General features: G+C 37.6%; 1 protein-coding gene across 1 annotated transcript in view; it reads right to left on the bottom strand.

The window, feature by feature from the left end:
• ADAT2 (adenosine deaminase tRNA specific 2) overlaps window positions 1-12,230 on the bottom strand; it is a 34,518-nt gene that overhangs the window by 15,995 nt on the left and 6,293 nt on the right. Inside the window, exons 2-5 of the mRNA XM_012768519.2 lie at window positions 10,256-10,360; window positions 5,825-5,975; window positions 3,972-4,078; window positions 110-182 (exon numbers count right to left, since the gene is read on the bottom strand). Of these exons, the coding sequence (XP_012623973.2) occupies window positions 110-182; window positions 3,972-4,078; window positions 5,825-5,975; window positions 10,256-10,360 (436 nt within the window). The remainder of the gene's footprint in view (window positions 1-109; window positions 183-3,971; window positions 4,079-5,824; window positions 5,976-10,255; window positions 10,361-12,230) is intronic.

Below are 12,230 nucleotides of genomic sequence, written 5' to 3'. Positions count from 1 at the left end.
GTGAAAAGAATAGAAAAGAAAAAGAAAAAATGAAGAGGATGGCTGGTGTCAGACTCACTCCATATAGATTTGTTTTAAAGGGGGCCCATTATATCCAGTGAAAACTAACCGTTTGGATTTTCTTGTTTGTAGAAGGTCTTTAACATTTCCACTGCTTCCTCAGCCCGATATCCAGGAATGCACTGATGAAATGAGAAAGTTGAGAATAAAAACAGACCTATGACAATGTGTATCATATCACATATAAACAACAATATACACATAATTATGTAAAACGATTTCAGATAATGTTAATAAACTTTGAAGGTATTAGCAAGACAGATAACGAGGTACATTTCCAAAAAAAATAGACACATAGCCTCAGTCAAACATCACTCCCAATCAACTATTATTTATTAACCATTATTGAAGTTACCAGCTATGTGATCTTGGGTACGGTACTCAAACTCTCTATGCCTCTTATGTAAAATGTATGTGATAATAGTACTTAGCTCAGAGGGATTTTTTGAGTATTAAATAATACCAGCTAAATACCTGGCACCTGTAAGTGCTCATTAAGCATTAGCTATTTTTATCTGCTGTTATTTACTGGTGGTCCATTATAAGTTCAGTGCTATAGAGCTAGGGTTGACAAATTATACTTGGTGGATCAAATCTAGTCCACAGCTAAGAATGGGGAACTAAGAATGCTTTTTATATTTTTAAAGTGTTGTAAAAAAAAAAAAGACTGTAAAAGAGATATAAAGTCACAAAGGCTAAAATATTTAATATCTGTTCCTTTACAGAAAAAGTCTATCAATCCTTGCTATAAAGAATTATTTTTTTAAGTACTCAAGTTTGTTCTATCTTTGAGATCTAACTGGAGAGAAGAGAACAAAATATGTGAAAGAATAAATAAGAAATTGTGCTAACAGTAAGAAGTGGTATTACATGAAATCTTACAGGGAGAAGATGAAACTTGAACTCGCCTTAGAGCTAGAGAATATTTAAAGAAGCTAAGCAGGGCATTTCAAGGAAAGGGCACAAATAAGCTCAGTTGTGTCTAAGGAAACCCAGTGAGGTCAGAGGGAGCTGATTATTAAGAAAGCATAAGGAAGGATGTTAAGGAGATAAAACTTGTCAGAAGAGTTTCAATTTGATATAATGCACCCTTCTGACGTACATGAAATGTCACAATGAACATCTGAAAGCAGCATAGAGGAAAGGAAGGAGCCAGGGAGCACAGGTACAGAGGACGAGAGGACCAACCACTCTGGGACGTTGTTCAGAATGAATTTCCCTTTCTCTTGTGTCTTCGATCTGCGCTTGCCTGGGCCTACAGAGCCTGCATAAACCTTCCCCATAACGAATAACTTTCCTTCCTCTCTACCCCCCTCACAAGCTGCTACTCTACTCCTGCCTGAGAACATTCCAGACTTCACCTTTGCTCCCATTTCTTCCTTGGCTTCATCCTCACAGCCTTGTGCTACTGACACTCCACTGAAGCTGCCCTCCCAAAGGCCCCTACTGACCAAAACACTGGTCTCCTTTCTGCCACCTCAACTCTCTGCAGACGTGGAAACCACTGACCACACCTGCTTCATCTGACCACTCTCTCCTTCCTGGCTTCTCAGTATTCCATCCTCCTAATCATCGCCAGCCAGTCCCTTCCCGGCTGCCCTTCACATCCTGCCGCCATCAGTACTGGAGCTCGCTGGAGCGCCCATCTCTCCACTCCACTCACTCAGAGCCCTCTCCTTGCACGTAGAGTTAGAGCGGTGCTTCTCAGTCTTGGCAGATCTGTAGAATTGCTTGGGACCGCTATCTGTCCCCTGCCTTCTGATTCCGCTGGTCTGGGGCAGTAACCAAGCATAGGCATACAGAAAAAGCTCTCCAGGTAATTTTTATATGCAGTCAGAGAAGAAAATTGTGTTGCTCTAAGTTACTAAGATGGTATTTTCAAGTATCCATGATAGCTACAAATTTATGGCTTTAATAAAAAACATATTCTTAATAAGATCATTTTTTTAAAAAAGAGCAGATAAGTATTATAAATGAATCACTATCGGCTTTGAAAAGAATAGTTCTGTAGTTATCTACCTTTTGCACTGCTTACAATATAGTATGAAAAGAATCTATAATTCTACAATAAGAAAACAGCATCCCAAATCCCAATCACCTCCCACCCTCTGAACCCAGCCAAATAAAAAAAGAAAACACAGTATTCAGAAACCTGGGATACCAATGTTTTTTCTTTAGAATCTCAAAACATAATATGGCATCAAACCTAGAGATATGGCTTCAAGCCGTAGGCATTCATTTACAATTGAGCCAATGTGGCCAGGTATACGCAATGCAAATGAACTTTTTTTTGGTTCAACCACATCAACTCTGCAGAGATGTGTAAGAGAGAACCGTGTTTGTGCTGTCACATCACTGACATGTTGGAGAGAAGTGCTCTGCCCATATCTAACATCCAAGGACTCACCTCTGTTCTGCCCATAAGCGTTGAGAAATTCTTTAGATCATTCTCACAAAGGAAATATGGGGTTGGCAATTCATTTGCAATGAGTTATATAAGCAAAATTTGAGCTACTAGTAGAAGTGATTGGAAAAATCATATCTTTTTTTTTTTTTTTTTTTTTTTGAGACAGAGTCCCGCTTGTTGCCCAGGCTAGAGTGAGTGCCGTGACGTCAGCCTAGCTCACAGCAACCTCAAACTCCTGGGCTCAAGCAATCCTCCTGCCTCAGCCTCCCAAGTAGCTGGAACTACAGGCATGCGCCACCATGCCCGGCTAATTTTATATATATATATATTGGCCAATTAATTTCTTTCTATTTATTGTAGAGACGGGGTCTCGCTCTTGCTCAGGCTGGTTTCAAACTCCTGACCTTGAGCAATCCGCCCGCCTCGGCCTCCCAGAGAGCTAGGATTACAGGCGTGAGCCACCGCGCCCGGCAATCATATCATTTTGTAGATATTTTTCATGATCGAGCCAATTGTATCCTTTAATCTTCATCATTCCATTACAATTTATTTTCTGATGTGATGTTAAAAGGCATCTATTGTCAACTGTACAAGAGTTGTAGGAAAGCTAATGTTCAGCTGGGAAACCTCAAGACAGAACATTTTAGAAAGCCTGTTTTCAGTGGGATTCACCCAAATTTTGCCCTTCTCAGGTCCTTATATTAATAATATTCTAGGAATAGCTGAAGTCTTTGAAGTAAACTGTCCATCATGTCCAGCATTTGTTAAATCCTTTTCTTTTTAAAGCATAATACTTTGGGATTAACCTTACATCTTGGAAACAAAAACGATCAAACCAGTTATGAAAACTGATATGTATCCACAAACCAAACTCTGAAACAAATTCCTAATGCCCATAGTCTTACCCATAAAAACTCTGGGAGAAGTGGCAAGATTAAAGGGAAAGTAGGATTTCTAGTAGGATTAAAGATGTGAATTCTTGGGTCCTGGGGAAATTTTAACATTAAAAAGGCAGAAAAAAATAGTGAAAATATAGTGACTGATTGTTAGATACTAAAAGTAGTATGTGGCAATCAAGCAAAATGGTTAAATTGTGCAAAAATATTGTGTTTGTTGTAAATGACATCTACTTTCACTGACACAGGCCAAGCTTCACCAAACTGTAGGGCACAGAGCTGGAAACATTCATTGAATAAAAACTCCAATAGCAAGAGTTTCTTAAACATACCCAAATGCGTTGGTAAAAGTTGTTAGGAATCACCTGGGAAAGGTAGAGACTCTCCTTCAAGAGAGATTCTGTGAAGGAAGAAAGGTAGGCACTTCTCTAGAGACTCTTACCTGGCATCTTACACTGAGGCGTGAAAAAGCTCAACCATAGATCCTGAGATCCAAGAAGTCTGCTTCTATCACGGCTTCATGGTATACTGACCAACACTATCCGCAAGCCCATAATGAGATGAAAGTAGTTAGAAAGAAAGAAAAAGCATAAAGCAGTTCATATTACCTGAAATGGTCTCCCAGTATTTGGTAGGTCAGCAGAGGCAATATTTAGAACAGAGCCACAACCACCGAATCGTTCATTCTGACAGCCATACACAACCAGCGGGATTTATAAGGCAAAATTAAGGTCCTGCATAGAATGTTCAGTTCAAATGCATTTCGTGGCAAAGTCAGGATACGTTTATACTAGCTATTCTGGAGAGAAAAGCTCGTGCTACTCTTTAAAACAATTAAGCTTAGGATTAGTCTTAAAAACCACAAAATCCAGCTACATAAAAGAAAAAGGTTTAAAATATTTAGAAATTAATATCAAACAACTGCAAACAGAGTGAAACTGCATATGTAGATGCTTAATATCCACAGTTTAGTGCTCTCTCTACTCTTTCCTAAATCACATTTTCAGAATCATTAGAGAATTACAGCCAGAAAAGAAGCAGAAATTTAATCCAGGGATTTTCACCTTTTAAAAATAACAGATTGTTCCCTGTTCTTTTCCCAAATAAAACACAACCTGTGCCCAATATAAAGTAGACTAACACTAAGCCACTCTGTAAGGCAGGGTGAGGAGAGATTTCTAAGTTGGCCATAACTACCCTTTTATAGAGATTGTATAATTATTGTACTCGAAAACCTCTGTATTATTTTTAAGGGATAAAACTACTTGCATACACACAGTAAAATAAGTACATAAAAAATAAGCAAGTATGAAACTGAGTTTTTGAATTTTCAAATAATTTTTTTAAAAAGATCTTTAGAGACTGATTCCATTCAATATTTATGTTGCTTACTCTATGCAAGACATAATCCAAGAGCTGTGACTTTATTAAGTTTTCATTTACTTATAATTATAATATTATAAGTGTTTACTTTTTCCTTTTTGTTTTTGCAGATAGGGTCTCACTCCATTGCCCAGGCTGGAGTGCAGTGGCACAATAAGAGCTCACTATAGCCTCCAACTCCTGGGCTCAAGTGATCTTCCTGCCTCAGCCTCCCCAGTAGCTAGGAATACAGGCATGCGCCACCATGCCCAGCTCATTTTTTAATTTTTTTGTAGTGATGGGGTCTCACCATATGATCTAGCCAGGGGTCCTCAAACTTTTTAAACAAGGGGCCAGGTCACTGTCCCTCAGATAGCTGGAGGGCCGTTGGAGAGTGCGGCACACATTCCACACATGCACACTGTGGGCCCGGGACCAGTCGGCTGCTAAGCAGGACAGGCAGCAGTGACAAAAACACCAGGCAGGCCAGATAAATGTCCTCTGTGGGGCCACATGTGGCCCGTGGGCCGTAGTTTGAGGACCCCTGAAGGCTGATCTAGAATTCATGGTCTCAAGCGATTCTCCTGCCTTGGCCTGCCAAAATGCTGGAATTGTGGGCATGAGCCACACTGCACTCAACCTTTATTTACTTTCAACACAATTTTTTACACATTGTAATAGGTATTCATGGTAACAACAATAAAAAAAAAAAAAAGATAAGCAGAGAAAAAAAAATTTAAATCACCTGTAATCCATTATCCAAAGGCAAAACTGAGCTGCATGTTCTTCGGGACTTTTCCTATGCACGTGGTTTTATAATCTACTTTAACTTAATTTATGATTTATCCTTATGTAACAGTTTTAGTTCTAAGCTTTTTCTTTCTCTAGGTTATTTGTTTAATAGTTCTATGATCATTAATATGAAAATAGATAATTTTACTATTTAAAAATCTTTCCCTTTTTTGGCCAAGAGACACCATATTTTACAAAGTGTTTCATATGTCTGTGTTTTCATGTATTAGAAAACAAGCTATGCCTCTGGCCACTTTCTTGTTCACAGGAAGGGCATATGACATTAACCTATGGAGTCAAAGGATACTCATCAAGCGGAGAGCAGCTGCGCACATAATACACGGCTCCACGGTGACATACAGCACGGTGCGTTCAAACACTTCAGAGGGACTCCTGCCACTTCGAGCACACCAGTCTAGGACCTGATCAATGGCCACCATTTCTGCATGTCGAGTAGCCTGAAAAGAGAAAGATGTTTGCATTGTTTGCTTCATGTAACTGCTATTTTACAAATACATGAACAACAAATACAAAGAATGTGCCTATCATTTCTGCCAACATTTTAATGAATAAATCAGGACACCCTTAGCAGTTGACAATGCAGTCCTCAGTTCAAGTACCATAACCTTACCAGCAAAAGATTCCTAATCTGAGATGCTGTTGAAATCACGCTATATTTTTAGTTACGTACCTAAGTACCCTAGGGGAGACTCTGTCAATTAAAATTCCATAGAGAAGATAAGTCTAAAAAAAAAAAAAACATAAGTGTATGGTTTCTGAATATTTCAGGGGAAGCTTGTGCTCCAGTTTCAAATATATTTTCAAAGCTGTCATTGACCTCACTCTAAGCAAATCTATATTTGCTTTACTGGAGTGTTATCACTTCCATTTTGGGGGGTGAGATTTTATACAATGGCAGACTCCAGAGAAGTAGAGATTGAGTATTGGTCTCAGACACCTCATGGGAAGCAGGATAGCATAGGAGAAATCACACAGCATGTGGAATCAATTGCATTTAAATTTGAATCCTGACAGTGACATTTCTAATTATGTGGCCTTAGTCAACTTCTCTATGCCTTGGTGTCCACATATGTAAAATGGTGTACACTGGTAACTATGCCTCTACGTCTCATAAAGAAATCTGTGTTACATGAAGCGTGATGCCACAAGACACTATATATGTGCTACGCCAGCTCTCTTCCCCTCCTTTCCCCCTTACTGACATAGCTTATCCATAGATATGTGATCCCTAGATCCTATATGCAACAATTATTTATAATATTCATGACAATAGCATTTATTAATAATTTACACTGAGTGCTATGTACAAGCCACTGTGCTAAATAAATTCTGTGTAGGACAAAAAGTCTCTATCCTCCACAAGCATAAAATCTGGTAGGGCAAACAGAAAGGTGCTCATTTATCTGTGAGATAGGATAGGGTGTGAAAAGTGCTGGCACAGTGGCCCAAGATGCCATGGAAGCCGGAGGCAGGTGGGAACACAGCTGGCCGAGGGGGCTGCATGGGTGAATCACAGAATTAATTATAAACTCAGAGATGGAAGGTGCTTTAGAGAAGAGTTTCCCAACCTGGCTGGACACTAAAACCAACTGGAGAGCTTAAAAAAAAAAAAGTTGCCCCAACTTGGGTGCTCTTAAAAAATCAGATTCAAAATTATTGAATCAAATCTCCTCCTAGCTCTCAGTAAATAATTGTTGAACGGAATTATCTCAGTCAACTTCCTCTTTAATTGCTACAGAAACAGAAGTTAAGCAAAGCAAAGTTTGCACGTATTAAAGACACACAGCCAGGAAAGGAGGTGGTGGTGGTAACATGATGGTGGTGGCATCATGTCCAAAAGTAGAACTCAGGCCTCCTTATTCAGGTCAACAGTTTTCTATGTTGTATTTACAGGAAAATCTTCTGTATGACACAGAATAGCAAAATAAACTCAGGTTAATTTAAAGGTATAGAAGAAACCCAGGTCACTGGGGAGGCTAAATGGACATTGTCAGGACATTTGATGTTCTAATGTTAAAGATGTCATACCAAATCACAAAATACAATTGGAAGATATGGCAATTATTTAAAATACAGAATTCCATTCCCAAATAAGTATCAGTATACTCATTAATTGCTGTATTATATGTATTTCTTATCTCATAGATATCTTGATGTCCTTTTAATAACTGCTTTGTGATTCAACATGAATGTAATTCAAACACTGAAAAAATATTCCAATATGGAAGTATGTTTTTTTTAAAAAAAGGTTTTTCAAAATGAACATTAAAGCATCAAAGAAAAATTTAAAGAGACAACCCATTTGTGCCTCTCTTCATCCTTGTCTATCAGCATCATGAAAGTGTTGGACTGTTGTATCCAACTTCTTATTTTCAGCAGCCACTATGAATGGCTTTTGAATAATCTCATGAAGAACATGTGATTTAGGCAGCAGAGTCTTACAGGGAAACAAAGAATATTGGATTAACCAAGGAAAGAAGGCAGAAGATGCAATTTGAGATGATCGTGATGAGAAAAAGACATATTTGCAGCTAACCTGAGTACAGCTGAAATCTTCAGGAATATCCTCCTTCCTACAGAGCCCCTATGTATCAATTAAATACGTCTTAACTGCAAACCCTAGGAGATGATAGTTCCAAGAAGGAACAATTTTGTCATCTTTGTTTTTAATCTTAAGAATGGAACCTACCATCAGTGAATGACTTGTTGGAGTATCTCATTCAAGTGTTCTTCACTCCCTTGGCAGTATGATTGTGATGACCAAAAAGGAACCGATGCCATTGTTTCTACCACTGGCTCCACCAAAACTAAAATACAGTCTTCAGCACACATGGAGACTTCTCACTTACGTGTGTTGCAATGGACAATCCTTGCAGATCTAAAAAACTAGACTGAGAAAGCTCATTTTGGGGAAGTAACCTAAAGAGTGTGATTGACGAGAATTCTAACTGGGCATGATGACTGTTTTCATTATGGCCTTCTGTGCCTGGAGCTGGAATGACTGAGATGTTATTGCACAGAGAAGCTCAGAATGGTGGAATTGCAAAGGCTTCACAAGTATGAAGTGTATATATTTATAATTTTCACTTATATTAAAAATGTATCTTTTTCAAGGATTCGAAGGACATAGAATTTTGTGAAATCTAGTATTCTTTATTGAAGTGCTTTTTTTCTTTCTAATTCTACTCTCCAATCTACAATTTTTTTCATAAACAAACTGATAAATAAGCAGTTTTTTGGTGGGGGCAATATATTAGCTATAGATTTTCATGTAGTGTACATGCTTACACATAAATTTGAATCTATTCAACTACTTTGTTAGAATAATTCCTATGGATTGGAACTGCCAGGGCAAAGTATATGCAAAAATCTGTATTGTGAGTAAATTTTCCATAATTAGAGTAAGTTTCCCCAGTGTTTGAGAGTTCCTCACTTCTTAAAACTGTACAAACATTAGATATTGGTATTTTTAATCACTGATAATGTAATATTGCAAGAAAATGTCTGTTAGTGTTAAGCTAGGTCATCCTCATATAACCTTAGCTATATCAGTCATTTGTGTTGTTTCATTTTTTTCTATTCCTTTTATTTTCAATTCCCTTGTAATATTAGTCTCTTTGTTACTGATTTCTAAGAGCTCATTTATCACTAAGGACATTAATATTTTGTCATTGTAAATGAAATACCGCATTTATTCCCATTTATTTAATTGTCATGTTTTATTTTTTGTTTGTACAGAAGTTATGTACTGAAATATAATCATGTTTTATGGTCATAAATAAATAAATAATTGCTTTGTGAATCTGGTTTCCTACTTTACACATATTTTGCTAAAGTTCAATTTTCTTTTTGATAGATACAATAGATAAACTTTAAATTCCCCACAGTACCGGGTACCAATACCAACTTATTTTCTGGCTCCCAATATCATATAAGATCAAAGACCACATGAATGGTTTTACACATATAAGTTATCCTTGAGTCCACCTTTATAATCATAAAATTTGGCTCTTTATTTATATTTTCCAAGTATACTTACACACTGTTGTGATACAATGTTTAAGAAGCATTGCCTTAAACCATGAACTTCCCGTCCTAACCACTATAAAAGTCACACAGGCTATTAAAGTGTACATACCACATGTAGCTACACAGGCAGCTAGTGTTGGAGACCTTATTTTGTGGAATTATCTGATATAGAAATAGCTTCCTTTATATAGTTCTTTTATACTTCCCTCCAATGTTATAAATTGTGGATAATTCTTTAATTACCAGGAGAAAAGCATTACTTAAAGGTACTAAAGAATGCATTACAAGTTAAATTGATCTATTTTGTAAAGTGGAGTTTTCATACACTAGACTGCCTTAAGGTAGAAATAGATTTGTTTCTTCCATGCCAATATTCTGATACAACAAAATTCCTTCTTGGGTTTCACTCACGTGTTAAAGTAAAACTCCATAAAATAGAAAATTACTCACTAAGATCTTACTGCTTTATTAAATTTTTCTGAATTTTCCACATTTATAAAAAATCCACATATATCACTTTTAAAATCAGAAAAAAATGGTATTCAAAAATAGATGTTAAGAAAAACTCCCCTACCACTGGTAGCTACAGGACTATATTTTATCTCATCTTCTCACCAACTCTGATAAGTTCACTCTCTTCCAATCATCACTACTGTACGTTTGCATTTATACTCTTCAATTCACATACATTTTTAGTTTGGTTAACTTCATTTCTTCCTTTCCCCACAACTTCATTGTTGTAGACCATAAGGCACCCAACAGGAACTTCAATATTTTCAAGGGCTTCTTTGGCCTGAAACACAAAGTGGAAAATCTAAAACATAACGCTCAATACTTGAAAAGACTACAGGAAAGAAATAGTTGCATCATGAATAAGATACATGTGTACAAACATTAGAACAAAGAAATGCAGCTGAGCTTTCCCTTTTCTCAAATATAATTCCATTATAGTATCTAGCGCCTATGGTCTCTGTTATGTGTGTCCATGTTATGCGAGACTCAGAAACAAATCCCATTCATAGGTCCTGAGGCCCTGGGGCCCAGCTTCTCACTGGAAGCCGATGTGATCAAAGGACTGTTATTGGCCGTGGTTGTTAGAGTGCCAGGGTCTATGTGCCTTTTCAGAGATAGTAAACAAATTTGCAAAAGAGGTAGGAGAATAAATAGCATTTTCAAATACTTTGTTAGAATCCTTTCCTTGTTGAAATTCTACTAATACTTGCCCTTTTTTTTTTTTTTTTGCTTCTCTAAAATTATAGAAATTATCCTCTGGACTCGCTATAGCAAAAAGGTGACCAGACTGGATGGGATGTCACCGTGTCCCACACTGCACTACATGAGACAATAAAAGTTTAGGAGCACTCTATGTAAAAACAGCACAACCACTTTGAAAAACATTTTGGAAGTTTCTTTAAAAGTAAATATACACACAGCCCATGACCAAATTCCACTCCTAAGTATTTATCTAAGAGAAGGGAATACACCTCTATAAAAAAAAAAAAGCCTTGAAAGAGAATGTTCATAATAGCCAAAACCTGAAAACTGCACAGGCGTCCATCAACAAGACAATGTATATAAATTTAATCATATTCATACAATGTAAATCTAGTCAGCAATAAAAAGCAACAAACTACTGATATCTCTACAACATGGATGAATTTCCTGCACTAGCCTCTTACTCCCAGTTCTACTTTAGCTAGCAACAACTTCCTATCATAACACATGCAGGATTTCCTTATATCAACCATGATCAACTGACACATACTTTTCATGTGGTCAATAGAGGCTAGAAGAGAAGCACTTTGTGGTAAAAGCTGGATCTCTCCTTAAAACTCCTGGGTGGTAGGACAGAGATGGGGCATGGAGAGATGTGAGCAGACAGTATCTGATGCAGTAAGACTGCATTCTTCAGGACTGTGTCATGAACTACCCACAGGCAGGTTGTGTTCCAGTTCGGTGACAGTGGTTAAAGCACGTCTAGTTTATGCAAAGTTCAAAAGCCTGAAGAGTTTTGAGGTTTGGTGCATACATACGAATGCACCAGAGGCTACTACTATAGAGAAAAAAGCCAGAAGAAGGACTGACAGGGAGATGCTAAGTACCAGTGCAGTTATGGCAATCATCACACTAAGAATGTTATTTAAAATAAGCTTAGGATTACACACAATCCCAGATACACAAGAGAGACAAATCATTTATTCATACAACAAATATTTGTTGAGGATCTTGAGATGAGGGGATTATCCAAGATTATCCAAGCAGACCCTATAATTATAAATGTCCTCGTAAGAGAGAGATTTGACACAGAAGGCAGGAGGCAACGTGATGATGGAAGAAGCAAAGAGAGAGACTGGAAGATGCCACACTGCTGGCTTTGAAGACGGAGGAATGGGCCATGAGCTACAGAATGTCACTTCAGAAGCTGGAAAAGGCTGGGAAACAAATTCCCCTCTACAGTCTCCAAAGGAAATTTGGCCCTAGATGGCTCTAACAAGACCTTGATTTTGGCTCGCTGAAACTAATTTCGGACTTCTGGCCTCCAGAACTGTATGAAAATACACTTCTGTGCTGTTTTAAGTCACCAAGTTTGTGATAATGTGTTACAGCTGCCATGGGACACTAATATACCCAACAAAGAGGAACTGGAAGAAAATATTTGCAAA

The sequence above is a fragment of the Microcebus murinus genome, chromosome 5, assembly GCF_040939455.1.
Source record: "Microcebus murinus isolate Inina chromosome 5, M.murinus_Inina_mat1.0, whole genome shotgun sequence".
NCBI classification, from domain to species: domain Eukaryota; kingdom Metazoa; phylum Chordata; class Mammalia; order Primates; family Cheirogaleidae; genus Microcebus; species Microcebus murinus.
Note: the sequence above shows the minus strand (reverse complement) of the source record. Positions and strands in the feature narration are given on the sequence as shown.